The sequence below is a fragment of the Sminthopsis crassicaudata genome, chromosome 6, assembly GCF_048593235.1.
Source record: "Sminthopsis crassicaudata isolate SCR6 chromosome 6, ASM4859323v1, whole genome shotgun sequence".
Lineage (NCBI taxonomy): Eukaryota > Metazoa > Chordata > Mammalia > Dasyuromorphia > Dasyuridae > Sminthopsis > Sminthopsis crassicaudata.
This window is the reverse complement of record NC_133622.1, coordinates 32,274,041-32,295,054: the sequence shown is the minus strand read 5'-3', so window position 1 is coordinate 32,295,054 and position 21,014 is coordinate 32,274,041. Positions and strand designations below refer to the sequence as shown.

Sequence of the window (21,014 nt, the reverse complement as noted above, 5' to 3'; positions counted from 1 at the left end):
TGTTCTTGACTCATGAAATTGCCTCCAGAGATCCCCACGCTGGAGTAGTCACAAGGCACATGGGCCTCAGGAAACTTTAAGGCACCAAGCCCTTAGGAGAGGATCACATTCTATTATACACGTGCAGATCAGGACTGAAGCTGAGATTATAAAGATGTGTGTGGGCCCTCTTCCTCCCGTGCTCTTGTTTTATACACGTTTGTGGACTTTGGAGGTCCCAGTGCAGGCCCTGAGTTGTGCTCTCCTGTGTTTGTTTTAATGTAAAATATCTTTTCTCAGCATTTTTCTTCTAATTGTCTTAATTCTTATTCTCCCCTTTCCCATAAGGAATCTTGTCCCGCTTCCTGCTTGGTGCTGTCCATGGCTTCAGGCCCACCATTACATCAGGGCCATTAGCTGATTTACATCCCTGCTCCCTGCTGGCACTAGGGGCCTTGGCTCGGGGCCACCTGGCATCCAGACTACTGGCATAGGGCATCTCCTTGGCACCTGGCTCAGCTGAGCCCCAAGCACTGCGTCAATGGGGAAACTCTTACCCCTTAAGAAAGTAGCTGGGGTGAAACAGTTTATCATTCCCTGCGAGAAAAGGAAAGTGTCCCTAATCCTTTCTCAGGTCCTCAAAATCCCCTTCTATAGAGGGACTCCATCCTCTCCAATGAGTCTTTTCTGCATAGAGCCTCCAGGTCAGCATTGTACCATATTTCAAAACAGCCACTGGACGGAAGGGTTTCCAGAGCCTATTTATATTCAGCCTTGGCTTTGTGGTCTTGTCTCTGAGACTTAGTATGCTTAAAGGCCCCATCCACACCTAAGTCGAATTCACAATCTGATCCTCCTCTCTCCCTCAAGACTCATGTCTTAGTTACAGTGAAAGAAGGAAAACAGCTGTCTTACAGTACATAAGTGGCTCCGAGGCTTCGTTCCATCTTCAGAATTAAATCCATTCCCATCTTCCGGACACATCAGCACAAGCAAGGAAGAACATTTGGAAACGGTCGCCTGATAAAAGTGGTGTTTAAAGAGTTTTAAAGTTCCACGTCCTTAAAGACTTAGAACAAACATTGATTTTACTAGTCATTATACTTCTTTTCGAACACCTCAGAGTTCTTGTCTGTACATTGTAAGTTTTATTATAATTTTAAAATATTAGTGTGGGATTCAATATAGTAACTATTACAATTATTACTCAAACAAAGCGAGGATTTTAAAGCCCTAAGCTCCTCAATAAGAAGCCAGAGATTTGAGGAAATGTACAGAGTAACGAGCCCCATGAAATCATTTCTTTCTTTCTAGATACTTCTTTTTCTTTTTTCTCCTAAATAAAATTTTAACTGATATATTTTATTTCAACATTACTGAAATTTCTTCATGTATATTTGTTGAATTCCCCCTAACTAAATGGCCAGTTTACTGAGAACAGACAGGGAGTCTTCTCTCAGTTATACATCACTGGTACCAAGTACAGTATATTATGCAGAGTCCAGTTAAATCCAGTTAAATCCAATTAAAATTCACTGAATTAAACATCGGTGGAGTCTATCACTTAATGAAGATTTGACTTTTTCCTTGGTAGGACTAGCCCAGAAGTTCAGGGAGTTGTGGATGCTTACACAAAGGTCAAAGTCACTTATCAGTCAAGTCACTTAACCCTGCTTACCTCAGTTTCCTCCTCTGTAAAATGAGCTGGAGAAAGAAATGGCAGATCACTCCAATATCTCTGCCAAGAAAACCCCAAATGGAATCATAGTCATATGCACCTGAAAAATGGCAGCAACAAAATGTTGTAGTGTTATGCAAATCCCTTCACCTCTCTGCATTTCTATATCTTCCTCCTCAAAATGAGATCCTTATACTTAATCATTTCTTAATTTCCTTCCATCTCTAACTTGCTACCCTTCTTCATCTTTAGACTAGAGTACTATGTGTCTTAACTGAGCATCAGTTTTATTTAGGTGCTTTTTTTTTTCAGGTAGTTGGTTTCCCTCCTTGGGTCAGCTTTATTTCAATAACCATTTGTAATGCTTCTTTGAACGCTCCCTGCTTGAAAGGGTGGGAATAAAATGGTGAAAATTGTCTACGCTAAATAGCTCGTGGCTTCCAAGGTCCTCATCAGTCCTGGTAGGCCAGCCTTGAAAATTATTTTACATTTTTTCCTACAGTTGTCAGTTTAGTTTAAACAGACTTTGAAACTTATGTTCTGTGACAGTTGGTTGAAAATTGGCTTACAGCCTCCAGCTTTTAGACTGTCTGGCAATCACTGTTCTTCTACATAATTTATGTATCCATGTCTTCTCAAAAAGAGAAGTTAAATTGAAGTAAGCATTTTTCCCTACTTGCGACATTGCTAATCAAAGTTTAATCCCCTTCCAGGCTATTTTTTTTTCCTTCACTCTGTAAAGAGACTCAATTTTAGTAACTGCTGTCACTTGGGACTGACATACCAATCAGAACCTTTCACCTTGGTTTACTAAGGGGGTCCTGCACGCAGAAAAGAAATCTGGAGAACCACTTTGTATATTTTCTGCTATGATGCGATAAGAACCCTAAAGAAAGGGTCCGATTAAGTTCAGCTTTGGGAACCCCTAGCATTCTCGTTCTAAGAAAGAGTTCCTCCAAAAATATTCCATTAAAGGAGAGTCATGAAGCATAAATATAGCTAATAAATGTTCAGCAGACGCTTCATTTCCAGAAAATCGGTGAACACTCTCAATGCCAAGCAGATGTTTGGCTTGGGAAGGACTTCCAAACTCCTAATGAATCCCAAACTCATACTTGCTTCCCAGAAAAGTAGGAATAAAGTTGAAAAAGTTAAGCAGGTATTTCCCTCATAGACACATGTGACTAAGCCCAGATAAGTTTATTAGCTATATAAAATGGCCAGATTTTGCTTCAATAGCAGTCAGCTGTTCCTGCTCCATTGGATTCATTAGGTATTCCAACTCCATTGATAAATTCTATGGCTATCTTACAAGCTAATATCCATTAAAATGATTTGCTATAAATGGCGTGTGTGTGTGTGTGTGTGTGTGTGTGTGTGTGTGTGTGTGTGTGAAATTAGGTTTTTAAATCATTTCCATTGGCTGATATAAAAAGTTAGATCTTATCCAACACCAGCACCTGTGTTATTTTGATAGACTACAAGATGAAAGTGTTAGTCCCATCCCCAACATCCAGCATTATAAAGGAGTTCTTTGGGTATTGTTCTTGGCGTGAATTAATATGATTAGCTCCTGTCTACTCCACTAAACTTCCCATTGTTGATCCTCTCTTTCTTAATCCTTCCTAATTTTCCCAATCTGTTCCTCCTATTCTGACTTGATTTCCCTTCTTCTACAATGTTGACATAGCCCATAGACATTTCAATAAGGTTTCTGTCATCCAGCCTTCAATTATTCTCTTGTGATTGAATAACATTTATTTATTGAATAATGATAATTGTGAAATAATTCTTGACCTAATCCTGCTAATTCCTAACCCTGGATCATCCCCACCTTCATATCCGACTCCCAAGCTCACTCTCACTTGTAGCTAGAAGTAGCAGCATAATATACCGTGTACAATGATCACATTAATGAAAAACTCTATCAGTCAGTCCAAACCAGGTTGAGAATATCCCAAATCCATCAGTGAGTTAGGGAGAAATGCATCCCAAACACAGGAAGCCTTTCCCGAGCACAGTGGGCAGAAGAAAGCAGTTTATTCCAAAAGCCATGCTGAAATAAGTACTGCGGGGTGTTTTGAGTGGAGCTGGACATTAAAAACCAAGGATTGTCCATTGCATCCCAGAACGTCACCCATCATTTATTTTTGTCTTGCTTTTGGACTTCTGTGACTCTGGAAGAGAGAATGAAACCGGCGACTTTGTGCAATTCTGTGTTACTTAATTTTAAGTCAAGATATCACTCTGGGATGCTGTTGGTCCTCTTCAAAACCATGCTATTGTGCTCCAAAATCATTCTGTCCCATCCCAGAGGGCTCTCACATAGCAAAGATGCCATTCAGTTCTAATAATGTATTTTGTAGCAACTTTCCAAATCTTTTCCCTAAGTTGATCTTCCCTCCTACTTGACCAAGAAGATTGAAGACATTTCATAGTTAACTCCTTCAACCTTCATTGTTCATACTTTCAGAATCTCTAACACTTACCTGCCCTCTCTTACCTCCAGCAATGAGGATGTGACAGCCTTCCTCTTCACTATAACCCTTGTGTTCTGAATCCCTACCTTCTAGGATTCTGTGCTACCCATTTTCTCATTTCCCCCTTCATAGTCTTCATTTTTTATAGCACAGTAATATTTGATTACTTGTTTGGCTATTTTCAAACTGAGGGACATCTATTTTGTTTCAAGCACAAGCGCTGCTATGATTATTTTGATATATTGTATATGAGACTTGCTTTTCATCATTGTCCTCAACTCATTGTCTCAATTCATCACTTTTTGTAACTCACACTAGTTTATTTATTTCCTCTCAATTCCTTTCTCACCTGTAAATATGATTATCCAGAAAAATTGTGTTCTTGATCCTCATTCTGTACACACAGACACATATAGATGTAGAGACAGAGACACTTTTTTTTTTCTTTTTGGTTTGATTTTTTTTGTGCAACAAGATAATTGCATAAGTTTGTATGTATATATTGGATTAAGTACATTTTTACCATGTTTAACATATATTGGATTACTTGCTATCTAGGGAAGGAAAAAATTGGAACACAAGGTTTTGCGAGGTTGAAAGTTATCCATGAATATCTTTTGAAAATTAAAAAGCTTTAATAAAAAAGAAATAGAAACAGTGTGTAGATGTGTATACATACATATACATGTTCTCTCTTTAATGATCTCAACCACAATCATGGCTCCATCCATCACTTCTGTGCATATGAATTCCATAAACACAAGTCAGCAGCCCCAGTTTCTTTGTTGGGTGCCTGTCCCACATTTTCAACTGCCCATCTGAAACTTTCATTTGGATATTCCACCAGGAGTTTCTGGGGCGGTTGGAAGAGAATAGGCACATGGATGGCCCCCATTTTTTCAATTTAGCAGCCTCATTCATGTTAAAGGAGAAGGAATTAATTAAGCTCCCTGAATTCAAGAAGCTTTATCATTTTTTCACTTGTATATGTGCAGATCTTATACATTGCTAGTATTAAATAATGTTTTATTAAATTTATTGATATTTTTCTTTTAATGTTATTTATTTTAAAATTTGTTTTAATGTTATATATTTCCCAAAGCATTCCTCCTGAATCACCACTTCAGAGACCTATCCTTTGAAACAAAGAAAAAAAAAATAAGGGAAGACAAAAAGTCGAGCAAGGCTGACATTACATTGGTATTTATTCTGTGTACATAGTACCTAGTGCATGGTCTCTGACTTCTGAATAGGAAGGAAATATTCTTCTTTGGTCCAAGCTTGAGCATTAACACTTCTCAGCATTCCGCTCCCATTTTTCTTCCCGTTATTGTTGCTCTAGTCACTGTGTATGTTTTCTTGGTTCTGCTTTTTTCACTTTACAAAAGTTGATATTCCCCGTGCTTTTTTCTGTTCTTCGGTCTTCATTTTCATAGCACAGTGATATTTGTTTAGCTTTTTCCAAGTGATGAGCATTGATTTGTTTCAAGCCAAGTGCTGCTATAAATATTTTGGTATATTGTATATGGGACTTGCTTTTTCTCATTGTCTTCCTTAGGACTGACACACTAAGTACTATATTAATGTTAGCTGTTATTATTGCATATAAATCAATAATTAAACTTGCCTCCTGTGTGCCAGACAATATGCTAAATCCTGGGGATACAAAGAAAAGCAGTCACCTCCCTCAAGGAGTAATAAGGGAGGCAATATGCAAATAAAAATAGTTAAAGCAACCTGTATACAGGATAAAAGAGAAATAATTAAGAGAGGGAAGATACTAAAATCTAGAGGAGTTGGGAAAAGCTTCCAAATAGAGGATATTATTTTAGTTGGGACTTAAAGGGAGCCAGGGAGATCAGGAACCAAAATTAAGGAGGAAGAACATTTAAGAGCCAGAAAAAATGCAGAGTCAAAAGATTTTCTTATAAGTGGAAAAGCCAGAAGGCCAAAATCACCAGATCAAAGAGTATGTGCCAAAAAGGAGGATACCAGAGGGCTAAGCTATGAAGGGATTTGAATGCCAACCAGAACTTTTTTTATTTGATCCTAGAGGTAATAGAGAGCTACAGGAGTTGTAACTTATTGAATAGGACGTTGACATGGTACAAAATATGTTTTAGAAAAATCAACTTGATGATTCAGTAGAGGATAGATCACAATTGTTAAGTCTTTGGGTGGCTGAAGAGTTCTGAAAGGAACAGTAAACAGTACTTCTTAAAGATTCTCTAGATACTTAGCCTGCTAATGAAAATCACCATGCCTTAAAAAGATATTTTCCTTCCATGATTTAAAAAATATTTTAAAGAGTTGCTATGGCCAAAAAGTTACTGCCTTGTAGCCAAACTTCTGGTAATGAACTTCTAATGGCATAACGGATAGAAAACTTGGAATCATAAAACTCTAAGTCTCTCACATTCAGCTTGTAGCAGCAGTGTAATTCTTGGTAAATCTCTTTCTTTCTTGGTAAATCTCTTAATCTCTCCAAGTCTCAGTTTCCTCATTTGTAAGATCACCTTAATAATAATACTTTGCCAAAAGAAATATTATGAAGACCATTTGAGATAATGTATGTAAAAATGTTTTGTAAAACCATAATATGTGACATAAGTATTAGTGATTATTTTTATCAGTAGTTGTAATAGACATTGTCTTGAATGGCAAACTTTCAATCTATCGCTGGGCTTGTGCTCTAAAATCTCTCTGCTTTTGTAGGATCTTCTGAAACTTTCAATATAAACATAAATTTTAGAAATTCAAAGTAACCACCCTTCTAAAACATAATTCACCAGAATAGGATTTTGATAGGGAAATTAACCATACTTTCCAAATATCACCCCGTGCTCAAGCATTTTCGAAGTTCACTTTCAATATGTTCAGTCTCATGACTTTGTTGCATATTGGTCCAGATTGGTATGTATTTTTGTAACAATACAAAGAAAGTATGGCACACTTCTTTCCAGTAAACTCCTTTACAAGAAAAGTGATAGGCTAATGCTTATGTTATCTCAAGAGATTATTGACATTTATTCAGTGGTTTCCTTGCAGCCACACTCCTGAGACAACACTTCATGAACATCCTAACTTACGTATCTTTACTGATTTGTCATTCTCCTTGGATGCCCTTTACTATATTATTTTCTGTCAATCAGCAGCAATATATGTGAAAATATTTTGAAAACCATAAAGCATTATAAAAATGTGTAAGCTAATTCTTTTAATTACCCTCTTCTGAAAATGTCTCCTTTTAGCTCCCATGATACAACCTCAGACATCATCTCATCCAACTCCACCTAAGTTTACATATGAAGAATCTTAAGCTCAGAAAATTAATGTGAATTGCCTGTGGTTACATAGGAAATAATTAGTGAGCAGGAATTTGAAATGAAGTGTTTTGACTCTATTTCCAATACTTTAATATTTAATACTCTGTTCTACTTCCTCTAATCCTATTTCTGTTCCAATTTGCGCAATCACTCCTTTTCCCTCTTGTTTGTAAGCTTATTTTCATTTTATAAAAATCTTAATATTGGATAGAATTCAGAAATTATCTGTTCCTACCTTCTACCCAATGAATTAATCCCTATAGCCTTATTACTACTAGATGGTAAATGCTTAAACTTGCATTTATATCCTTACATTTACACACACACACACACACACACACACACACACACACACACCCCACCCAGGCACATTAATGTTTTTCCACTTATAAAGTACATTTGCCAAGGACATTCCTATGAATGTAAAAATTCACAGTTTAAAAAACAGACCATATTTAAAAACAACATTCTGTCCATTATAATGGAAAGAAGGCCTGTCTTTCTAAAGTACAGTGAAAAGAAGCAGAATAAGGTAATGGGAGCATTGGACATCAAAATCCTGAGTTTGCATCCTGATTCTGACTAGTGTTTGTGTGACCTTGGATAACTCACAAAACTACCTCAGCTTTTTCATCTGTTAAAAAAAAAAAAGAGGGAGTTGAACAAGATAATCTCAAATTCCCTCTAATTTTAAATGAATATATTATAAACTATATTATCACCAACTAGCTGACATTCGAAAGCACTTTATATATGTCCACTCATTTTATCTACAAGGTCTCCTAGCTAGGAAAAAAAGGTATTTGAAATTAAACATCACTTTTGTGTCCTGGACACACTTTACATAGGAATTTCTTTCCCAGAATTCCCACAATTTCTGAAGAAATAACAGTCCATCATAATCATAGTCTCAAATTGTGTATTGTGAGAGATCTGAAATAGTTGTGATAACACATTTTGTTAACAAATCTTAGCTTTGGAGGATATGAAGAAAAGGCATTTATTACCCTAACCATGTAAATGTAACTATGGTGTGAATTCTACTTACTATAGATTATGTATTTTTATTCTAACAATCCAATTACAATAATTGAGACTTGTACTAATATATAACTCTGGCACTTAGAGCAACTCACATTAAAAAAAAAGATATTGAAATGTCTTTTAAGGGCTTTTAGATTACATCATAAATTCAGCTATCAATTAAAATCGCCCCCTTTTATATTAAAATCAAAGAAGATTTGAAAAAACTCTCCTGGGTTAAAATTCATTATTACATTAAGAATCTCTTGCTCTCATTTTGTGAATTTCCTCATGTAGTCAGCCAAATAGAACTCACTGAGGAATATTCTGATAGTCACAAGGGGAAATCTAAGGAAGTTTATCAAAAAAAGGAAATAATGGCCCCACGCTGGATCTGCTGATTTCAGAACAGCCAGGGTGGTTCTCACTCTTAGTAATAAGCTCATAGACATTTGTCATGCCTGAGGATAATGTAAAGTCAGGTCCCCCTGATGTCTTCTTATGGAAATCTCAAGGTCTTCATCCTTCAAAAGCAGACCTTGTGGTACATTTAATGATCACATCTCATCAGTAAAAGCATTTGAAGTGTGCCAAATAATCCATCTCACATGAAAAGTTACCCCGGTAGCATCATGTTGTTCAGCTGATGTTTTTGATACTATGATACTGCTTACCAAATAAAATGTTTCAAATTCTCTTCTTGTACCCATTTTGATCACTCTTTACAAATCCCTTTAAATTATTCCTCAATAAGAACTTTCTTTTTATTTTTACACGATGCCCTTTATTGTATTTTTTTAATACTCCATACAGTAAAGGCGATTCATTTTAACTGATCCCATCAAAGCCATTTTGTACAAAATTGTATTAGGTGGTTCACCTTGTATAACTTTTTTTTTCTACCAATGAACTGGTATTTTCCGGTGCTTCTGCATAGCACTAGAAGAACAGTGGAAGTTGCTGCACAGAAAATAGGAAAAATAATGAATAACATGTGCAGGAACTGCAGCCAAAATAATATCTGAAAAACATATTGCCCTTTTTGTACTTTCAAGTTGTATTGCAAAAGACCACCCTCTGTTTGTGGAACCATGGGGAAAGAAAATGGACTTTAAAAGTGCAAGCTGAATGGGAAGTCATGCCTACAGAGGCTCCTAATGGTATTCCCAATGAAAAAAAAAGGAACTGAGATGGTGGCTCAGAATTGTGAATCATTTACATTCTTACTCAGAGCATGAACACAGATCTTTCCTGGAAAACACATACACAGATTTTATGATGGTTTGGAAGCATACGCTTAGTCAGAAATGAATATGTGGTGAAAGATCAAATTTTAAGGGTTTTGTTTTCCGTTTCCTTCCTTTTGATTGAATTGTGTTCCGGAAGTGAAAATCTGAAAGAGCTTGAAAAGTTAACTTAAAATATAATAAACCTGCTCCAGGACAATGTCCCAGGAACAAACAAAGATATTGAAGAGAGGGAGAGAGAGAGACACTGATGATCACAACAAAAGGAAATCAAGATCAAAAGGAATAAATGTCTTGCCCAGCATCACATAGCTAGTAAGTGTCTGAGGCCAGATTTGAACTTGGGAAGATGTCTTTCCACTCTACCTGCCCCTCTTTCTGTATAAAACACAAAGCTGAGCAAATGGATGTATAAGTCTGAAATCTCTTAACAATGAATAGGATAAGGAGAAAAATGAGATAAGCAAGGAATAGGACAGAAGACAGAAATGAAGAGATTTGGCAATCATTAAATTAAACTAAATTCAGTAAATATTTCTTAAGTGCCTGCAATGTGCCAGGCATTGTGCTAAGTCTGGGAATACAAAAAGGGGTAAGACTGTTTTGGCGGATCTCTATAGTGGCTAGTATACATCCAGCATTACTCACCATCTTGCTTCTAAGTTTGTACATAATGAAATAATTTAAGTTTTACTTCCTCTCTACAACTGCCTTTTAATATTCAGTCTTTCCACCCAAACTTCTTGGCCTGCCCTTCTCTGAAGCCCTAACACCAAATTACTCTCTTTGTTGGTTTTAGCTAAATTGCAAACATTCTGAGGCTAAGTGTTTGTTCTTTCCATATCTCACAAAAGTGAGATTTTTTTTTAATAAAAATCATATATGTCCCATTCTATTCAGCTCAAAAACTGCCTTTTCTTTTAAAAATATATCACTTTGTAGGTTTTTCATACTTTAAAAAGAACTAGATTTGGGGAGCATTTTCGTTACTTGAATGCCAGGCAAGCCATCTGATCTTAGTTCTGTCCCCAGACTCGTACCTGCTGACCCCTACCCAGTGGCAGCCACGGGACCATTTGTGTATATGTTTACAAGTTAGTTTTCTGTATTGGGTTAACATGCATTGTCTGCCAAGACTATTCCCCTCTGGTATGATTAGAAACTGAATTCTTGGACCAACTTGGACCAACTTGAAACCAATCTAGGACCAACTTGAAACTCAGAAATACTGGTGACCTAGTAATCTTGTAACTACTTCCTAGAGTAGGGGGACTATATAGCTGGAGAGAGAATTGGGCCTGGGGTCCACTTCTTCTACTCTGGTCTCAGATGTTTACCAGTTTTGTGACCTGGACAAGTCATTTAACTATTTGCCTCAGTTTCTTCAACTGTAAAATAGAAATAATAAACGGTTGTTGTGAGGATCAAATAAGATTTTATAAAGTACTTTAGCACAGGGACTGGAACACAGTAAATGGATGATAAACTTCTTCTTTTCTTCCAGTCATTGTAGTAAGATATAGAAATTAGTCCATGGGAGGTTGGCAATTTCTTAAAATCCTTAGTAATAGTTTATCACATTTTCCTCAATGTTGCCTTTCAGGTTATAGAAATAATTTCATAGTATTTTAGCTCTTCAGCAAGATGGCATATGTTATAATTTGAATATATTCTAACACTCAAGTAGAAAGAAAACTTGATAGGGAATTTCAAATGCTCATGCTGATCCATGATAATTATTATTTATCATATATAATAATTTGTTATATAAATTATCATGGATAATTCAGTCTTTGCTTTTTAGATCACTTCTTTGACATCAGCCAAAATTATGCAATTTGCTGGTGATAACTTGCTGTGCCGTTAGAGAACCTGGCTTTCTGAATTGGCTCTGCTACCCCCTTCCCATGGGGCCTTGGGCATTGCATTTTCCTCTTTGGTTCTGTTTCTTTCTGAATATGTGAGATGGTTGGATTAGGTCATTCAGGCTCCTCCCAGTTCAAAGTCAAGGATATCTGGTCCCTACAGAGTATTTGACCTTATGCACTGGGTTTTCATATTTAGAGTTATCATGTTACAAAAATGAAGCAAATTAAGTAAAAGGAATGAAAAATATGTTGGGGAAAATATAGGGTGAAAGAATTTATCAGTCTGTTATATGCTCACAATCTCACTCATTCCCTTATTCTTTTCATATCTATGTCATATTTGGACCACACATACACACAGAGACACCAGATTTAAAAATTCAAAATAGTGATGATAATCCAGAAGTCACTCAGGATTTATAGTAGTGAGGCAAAAGCTTACCGTAAAATATCATCTCCATCTTCTTAAAGTTGCATGGTACTCCTAAGCTATATTCAATATTAAGTGAGAATAAAATAGAATGCATATTGGAGTGCAGCTAATCTAACACCAGTTAAAAATTTTTGATACATTAGTTTCATATCCGAGCATCTCTGCAGCGAGTGAATTTCAGCATAATACAAAGGTTACTGAAGAATGAGGAGCAAAGTAAGAAATCTTACAATCATCATCATTATCATCATTGATGTTTACATAAGGTATTAAGATTTTCCAAACCCTTATGTGCATTGTGCCATTTAAAGAGTGGAAACAAAAGCACTACTTCAAATATTTTTATACAAAATGGTGATTGGATATGGCTGGCAACTTGGCATTTTAAAAATAAAATAAAATAAAATCCATTCCTAGATATCTTAAGACAGCCACAAACCAACAAATAGCCTAACAAAAACCAGTTAGTTTCAAAATCAAGACCAATTGTTGTATTCAATGTTTAAAAAAAAATGGTGTTTCCTTTTCTCAGTTATGTCTATATATGATATTAATATACATCATTTTTCTGAATTCATTTTGAATATAAAAATAAGTAATCAAATAAGTATTTTTATTCAAAAAATAATAATGTTCTATTAACTCCCGAAGGATTCGTTGACTTTTATTTTTCAAAATACTTTGTTTTCATAAAATATCTAACTTTTTTCAGAGTCTATTAGTCATTTCTTCTCTCCTTTTTCTTTTCCGTGAAATCCTTTAATATCTAATGGGCTTGTCATTTCAAAATTAAGTAAGCTCCTGCACTTCCTATGAACCCTCTTATGATTGTCTTGGGTGTTATTTCTATGCTGAAATAGCCTTAATACATTTTATAAGACTTGATGAATGATTTAATTTCAAATCAGGCCCAAAGTTAAAACAGAATGATTATTTCATAACAATATTTAATTCTTCTGCCTCCAACATAAGTTTATAGCAAATATTTTGATTTTTTTTTCAAAAGTTGTCATTAGAAGCTTTGGGAAATAATGGTAATAAGTAGCTTCTGGTTTTTCTATTTACATGGAATTTTTCAAGTTCTTCATTGTATTTAAGAATAAGTGAAAGAGTCAAAAGATCCCCTACCTTCAATTAAAGCAAAATATCAAGTTCTTTTCTGTATATTATAGATCATCTCTGACAAAATCATGGAAACTCCAGAGTATTTCATTTTATGTGTATCTACAATTAAAATTTATAAAATTTGAATATAATTCTAACCTTTGTTGTCCGATTCAGAAATGTGGAGCCACCTACCATGCATGTCTAGAAGTGAAAATGATTTCTATATACCAAAATTGAAGCTTTAGCATTATTGCCTTTTCTACAAGTTCATGCAGAACTATTTTAGAACTTTGAAACTTAGCCACTCAAAGAACCACTGCTCTAAACTTGCATCCACCCTGAGACAGATCACTTATAAAAGGGATATGCTTCAAAACTTTAAATTTTCCATTAAAACTTTTTTTTCACTAAAAAAAAAGGGTCAATTTTATATAAAGTTTAGGGCCCAATGCATTCATCAGCCACTTAGATATAACTCATCCTTGACCTTGTTTAGAGCAGGTGCTTATTATCTTTTTTCAAAGGCCTGAGTTAATTTTCACTTTCAATTTAAGGGTATCACCTCTTCAAAAATCTGAAGTTGTGGAGATGGTTAAAAAACAAGTGAAAGTCATAACACTGGCAATTGGTGATGGAGCAAATGATGTTAGCATGATACAGACAGCACATGTCGGGGTCGGGATAAGTGGCAACGAAGGGCTGCAAGCAGCTAATTCTTCTGACTACTCCATTGCACAGGTAAGGCACTATTGCAGCAAAGGGAGACCCTTGTTCAATGTGTTCGCTTCTAGGACCGGGGCCGATTAAGAATATTTATATTGTTGTTTCAGTTCAAGTATCTGAAGAACCTACTGATGGTTCATGGAGCCTGGAACTACAACCGAGTATCCAAATGCATCCTCTACTGCTTCTACAAGAATATAGTGCTCTATATTATTGAGGTAAGTCTGGAAAGTGGACTGGCACAGTGGGCATGGAGCCTGTGAATATTCAAAACCCAGCTCTGAAATCTAATTTTGATATGAGTCAAGTCACTATATCTCCTCAGACTCCAGTTTCACTGAAATCTAAGGACTAGAATCAGAGCTTCTTAAACTTTTCCCACTCACAACCCCTTTTTGCCTGAGAAATTTTTACATTACCCTGAGTATATAGGCAGATAAAGTAGGTATACAAAGCAAATATTTACTGAGAAGAAATCATAATTTCACAACCCACACATTCAGTTATGAGATTCCATATGGTGTTAAAACCCACAGTTTAAGAAGCTAGTGACTAGATGATCTCAGAAAAGTAACTTTCAGTTTTAAATTTATGATTCTTAATTCTTGTAACTTTTTATTGGAAAATCCACTTCCAAATTTTGAAAAGACATAAAAACCAAATGTGCTACCGTCTTAATTAAATTAAAATATAAACTTTTAATTTTTTTTTCTTATCCTTAACAAAAGGAAATGGTTTAAATTGTTAGAAATCTAACATGCCTCTGGCAAGTGCAAAAATCCTTCAGGGTTCTTGTGAGGATAAAATGAGATATTATTCATAAAAAGCATTTATCATATGGGTTTGACATGTGGGTAATATTTTTCAAAATACTTTGTTTTCATAAAATATCTAACTTTTTTTCAGAGTCTATTAGTCATTTCTTCTCTCCTTTTTCTTTTCTGTGAAATCCTTTTGTTAAGAATGAAAATTGGATTTTTTTTATCAATAGACGACATAATGGTCCTACGTAGATATCTATCTATGATATGCAAACAAAAATATGTAACTATTTAACCCACTTCTCACTCTCCAGCCCTGTATGACATTACTATATGCCCTCCATGGCTCAGGGTAAATCCTTCATCTTCCACTGCTATCAAGGAAATATTCAGTCAGATTTTTTACCTCCTCATAAATCAGCCAAAAGCTTTTCTAGAGCCATTTATGCTTCTAAGTCCAAGACCTGTGCAAATATATATTTCTACACTGCACAGGGAAAGATGAAAAAAGGAAATAAAATACAAAAATACAATTTGAGACTTTATACAAAATGTGCCAGTGAATGTCCCAATAGAGATAACCAATGAAAAGGTGCATGAATTATCCAACTGTTTCCACTTCTAGGAAAGCTAGGAAAATTCATTGGTTTAAGCTGTGGTAGCAAGAACAAAAGAGAATGTGCTCTATTTGAAGTTAAGAAAAGATGGATTAAACTCCTGCTACAAACACCCTAAGCAAGCCACCTAACTAACTTCTGCCTGCCTCAGTTTCTTCGTTAAAAAAGAAAAAGATGTTGGAATGGAAGGCTTCCCAAGCCCATCCCAATTTTAAGTCTGTGATACAATTATCTTAAGATCCCATATCCTGATCAGAAGTGATCTGTATTGAAAGTGTTAAGTGAACTTGCTGTAAAATGTAAAACCAGTGAAACTCAGACATGATTAAAAAACACAAGTATTTAATGGCCAGTAAATGCAAACATATGGAGTAAACAAACCCATATATATATATATATATATATATATATATATATATATATATATATATATATATATATATATATATATATATATATATATATATATATATATATATATATATATATATATATATATATATATATATATATATATATATATATATATATATATATATACATATATACATATATATATATATGTATATATGTATGTATATATATATATGTATATATATATGTATATATATATATGTATATATATATGTATATGTGTGTATATATATATGTATATATATGTATATGTATATATATGTATGTATGTATATATATGTATATATATGTGTGTATATATATGTATGTATATATGTGTATGTATATATATGTATGTATGTATATGTATCAGTCAAATAGATAAGTAGTTTGTTAATAAACACTACATTTAGATTTTTTTTTATTGAATCTGGGTATTCTTCCACTAGATGATAATTTTCCATTAAAAATTTTTTCCACTAAAAAAATGGGTCAAATTTATATAAAGTTTAGAATCCAATGCATTCCTCAACCACTTAGATATAATACATCTTTGACCTTGTTTAGAGAAGATGCTTATTATCTTTTTTTCAAAAGCCTGAGTTAATTTTCATTTTCAATTTAAGTGTATTGCCTCTTCAAAAATCTCCTCCATGTCTTCCCATCTTATTAAGTTTCTTATTCATGGTCCATCTTCAAAGGTCCACCCAACAATCTAAAGAACATTCATCCTCTAATTCTTTTAGCATTTCAAGAAAACAACAACAACAACAACAACAACAACAAAAAATATATATATATATATAAACATTGAGACTTATTTTCATATGCTATACTTAACTCTATATAACTACTTTGCTTCCTTTGCTAGTCATAAGGTCCTTAATGAGTACTTCTGTGGCAGTCCTTTTAGTTCCTTGTTGGGAACCTGCTGCAAGTTATATTTATAGCTCTCTACATCTTTCCATTGTCTTCTGGGTCACTTGCTGTTTTTATTCTTCTGAGATCACAGTATTCTAAGTTTTATAGCAGTGTAAACATTTTGATATTAAGAGATGGGCTTTCATAACATCAAGCCATTTAGGAGGAGCATTGGAAATGCCACAGTGTTTTATGAAAATTTTGGTTTGTTTCTAATGTTGCCCAAATTACATCATGCAATCAAGCATACGACCCACTTAATTCCTTCATCATACATATTTATATACCTTAGATAGTTACTATTCATGGGCAGTGGGCTGAGGTCAAAGCCATAGAGGAGGAGGAGGAGAGATTGAACTGAATTACACTAATATATAACTTAATGCTTTAAAACTGATTCAATTCCCTATTTTCCTTTTTTTTTTTTTCTCTTTCCCTTAACCCCAAAGTTTTAAATGATTATCTCCTAGTGGATTTCTCTTCTAAAACTCCTGGTAAAGGTTATGGGTTAAAATGGGTGGAGTGTAATAATCAGTTTACAAAAATATAATTTAACAAAATAAGCATGAGAATCAAGGCTGGTTCTTTTATATTAGTCTAGATTATTTGACATTAAACAATTAAATGACTCCAATTTGGGGGCTAATAGAGGAAAAGTGAAATATTTTTTAACCAAAATTAATGATAACTAGGTTTGAATGGCTTGTTGTATACTCCAGAGGATCCGCGATTCAAAGCTAGTTAGTCTTCAATTTTACTTGGCTTTGAATTTGAAAGTTCATTACGAGAGATTTAATACTTTAATACTTATCAAATTCTTTACACTCTAAAAAGGAAACAGGTTATAAACCTTAGGGAAATCTCATTTGAAGGTATTTTTCTTTTAGAACTTCATGGAAATGTATTTTAAAGAAATGTAATTCAGCTATCTTGGAAACAAGTTGACCTTTTAAATCAATTCCCAGATACCCAACTTTTGCCAGCTAAAACAAGTTCTGCAGATGTTAATGGCTCATGTCAATACTGTGAATGAATAGACAGAAAATACATCATTGAATGTCCCTAGTGAGGACAACTGCCAGTCTTGAATCTTTCCTTTCAGTTTTTTGTGCTGATCAGGCGTGGGAGCTGAGAACTCATTGACTATTTGTAAGCTGCTGTTTAATATGCAGAAATGCTACATCAGGAACTTGTCTGTGGGGCTTTTGCTGCCACGCCTCTGCTGTGCCTTGGAATTTAGAAAATAATGCCGAAAGAGGAAGGTCTGAACTTTCTTTGCTAATGAAGAAATTGTCTTGAGCAAGGGATAACTTCCAAGATTAGTTCCATAACTCGTTTCTTGCATCCTTTCCATCTTCCTTCTTTTTGGTGGAAGATTGGCAAGAAGATGTGGAAGGACAGGTAGTTTATTATCATAATCTGATCTTTAAACTGCAATCAGATATCCAGCTTTGTTTTTTCATATGGGTCTCAACGGAAAGTAGCTGTAAATAACAACTACCCACTAGCACTCATAGATTCATTCAGGTTATTGGCCCACAGTATAGAATCCCTCAGAGTCGTAATGTTCTCATTGTAAATCCCTTGGTTTTGGCTCAGTTCAAGAAAAAGAGTTTATGTTTTTTTTATTTTTTTTAGTCATTTCTTAATCTGCGTTCATATTTTGATCATAAAAATACCCTGAATAACATAATATTCAAAAGATCAAGAATAACAAAAAAGATAATTTTGCAGAGTGGAAATATTATTTACATTGAAGAAAAAGAATTTTTACCGATGCAAACTGTCTAATTTAAAGATAATAACAATGGTGTAATGTGGAAATTTTTGCTTATTTATCATTTTGTACTTTTACTTACTAAATTCCAAAATGATGTTGGGATAAAAATACTGAAGGGACTTTTTAGAAAGAAGTGAATTCATTTCACAGTAACTTTTAGTAGGTAAAATAATAAAAGTAAGAATGTGTTGGCCCTGCCAATTTAAGTATCTCAACACTTCTAACCACAAGGCACTTGATGATGCATTTTAAATTGTGATTAAAATGTAGTGTGAGTTGAGATGTGCTAGTTTAATTTGAAAGTTGAAACTTATTTTGAAGTTTAAAATTATTAAAGTAACAATATTGATCTGTGTAGAATTGTAGTTTGTTTGAGGCTTTTCCTATTTTTGGTTTATATTATCTTTTTGAGCCATACTGAATTTTTATATAAATTAGAAGCTGCTGTGAATATTTTCAAAGTTTTCTTTCTCCTCTCCTCCCCCCCCAAAAAAAATTGATTACTGCATATTTCTCTTGCAGTATTAAAGAGATCAGATGCACTTATAAAGAAAAACCTCAAGTTAAATTAATGTCCATTTAGTGAATTTGGTATGCAAAAAACATCAGTCCTCTTCACACTGCAAGAGCTTGGAATGATTCCCCATAGTCTATTGAGACTATAATTGAAAGTTTGTTTTTGTAAAGTCCTTGTATGTATTTCCATGATGCTCTAAGAACTCTGAAAGAGCTTCTTAGTATGTATTAATACAATAGGCTGTAGTGGCTTTGAAGGGGGACCATTACTGTCACAGTGGGTATCACAAATATGTATTTACATAATCCACATTTCCAAAAGGCCAAACTCACTACACAATAGGCAGCATTAAAGTCTGTCTCATCAATTTGCCTATACTTATGCAAAAAAAAAAAAAAAGTCTTTTTTTTTTTTTAAAGCACAATTCTGAGGAATAATCTTAGCTCAGATGGAGACGCCAAGCTATTGCATGAGCAAATTCTCCCAGTCCCATTATGAGCACACTGTTCAGAGTTTTTAGCCAAATCAATGACACGCACAGTTACAATCTCAGCTTTGAAAGTGCTTGCTTTTGGGGGGTGTCCATTTATGTCATAGTCCCAACGTAAGTTAGACTTATTTTGTGTGTGTTCTGGAGACTTTGTTATCCTTTCCATCTCACGAGGGCAACATTTCTTTTTATACATGTTCACTCATTCCCTTACATGATAAAAAGGAGGAAGACCAGCTTGTGCACAGAAGTTCTTTATCGGGGGCCAGCCTGGGCACATATTGATAAATGGTGAATTTGTAGCAATTCATGCTTCCCTAATGAGGTTAAATGAAACGTGAATTGTAGCAAAGTCTCTGCAATACTGATTCTCAAATTCACTTGACCAGCGTGTCAGGCCAGCTTTATTTTAACAGGTTTGGATTTTGTTTTTTATGTAATCTTATGGCTGGGCCAACCTCTGCTGTTTCAGATAAAGTCGATTTTAAATTATATACATCATCTATTTTCACTGTTGTAAGAAAGTGTTTACGAGCATAGAACACTAGTCAACTCTTTTCTCCTAAAAAAAAAATCACTTTCATTTTACTATGAATATTTTTTTCCATTTGACTGAAATATTTTGAAAAAAAAAATAATTTTTTTCTGATTTATGTATTGGCATCCCCAAGTCAGCAATCCAAGTTAAAAGATAATTGCAAATATTAATCATTGATGCTAGAAAAACATTATGTTTTTGACCTTTTCTTTCCAATTATAAAATTTTAAAGAAAGAAAAAAAAAGGTCAAGAACTAAAGTTTTATTTTTTTGTCCTAATTTGTAATTTTCTAAAGTTTGTGTTAAAGTGTAAAAGTTTGGAGAAGTGTCTAATTTCATCACTACAAAAAGTGTGGGGCATGTCATTAAAATAAATTAACACAAGGTACCTGAAGTACCTCAAAACTTCTTATGAATATATATATAAATGAATATTTTTATTTCTATATATATACTTTAGAGTGCCTTGTAGAAAAAAGTTTTTATTTTATTAAAATTCATTTTAAAAGCCAATATTGAGGTTATTAGTAGAAAATTATTTCTCATACATCTGTACTCAACATAATATAATAAATGTAGGCATTAGAACTATTTAGGCTAAACAAATGTTGACCTGAATAACAAATGCCTTCTGAAAGCATCCATTTAAGCAGAAAAATAAAATGAAAATAGGAATACTGCTTTAAAATCTAGTTCAGAAGAACAGCAAAATTTAAAATATAAGTTCAATGGCCTTGTGTAGGACAGCTTAAGTGTCTAACAAACTGACAAAATTATATTTTTATCTTTTAATTGTCTTTTTCAGATCTGGTTTGCCTTTGTGAATGGCTTTTCCGGACAAATTCTCTTTGAACGCTGGTGTATAGGTCTTTACAACGTGGTAAGCTTGATACGTAGGCTGCTTACAATTGCTATCGCCTTGTGATAAATATTTCTTCATTGGGATTCTTAATAATATTATCTTATGCTTAAAACTTTTAAAACTTATATTTTGTCTGGCTTAGATGTTTACGGCAATGCCTCCTCTCACTCTTGGAATATTTGAAAGATCTTGTCGAAAAGAGAATATGCTGAAGTATCCAGAATTATACAAAACTTCTCAGAACGCGTTGGATTTCAACACAAAGGTAGGG

The 21,014-nt window shown here is 34.2% G+C and overlaps 1 protein-coding gene across 4 annotated transcripts in view; it reads left to right on the top strand.

The window, feature by feature from the left end:
- Positions 1–21,014, top strand: part of ATP8A1 (ATPase phospholipid transporting 8A1) — a 249,302-nt gene that overhangs the window by 174,252 nt on the left and 54,036 nt on the right. For all 4 annotated transcript variants that reach the window (XM_074275001.1, XM_074274999.1, XM_074275000.1 and 1 more), the window contains 4 exons: positions 13,696–13,879; positions 13,972–14,082; positions 20,687–20,761; positions 20,886–21,008. In XM_074275001.1, the coding sequence (XP_074131102.1) occupies positions 13,696–13,879; positions 13,972–14,082; positions 20,687–20,761; positions 20,886–21,008 (493 nt within the window). The remainder of the gene's footprint in view (positions 1–13,695; positions 13,880–13,971; positions 14,083–20,686; positions 20,762–20,885; positions 21,009–21,014) is intronic.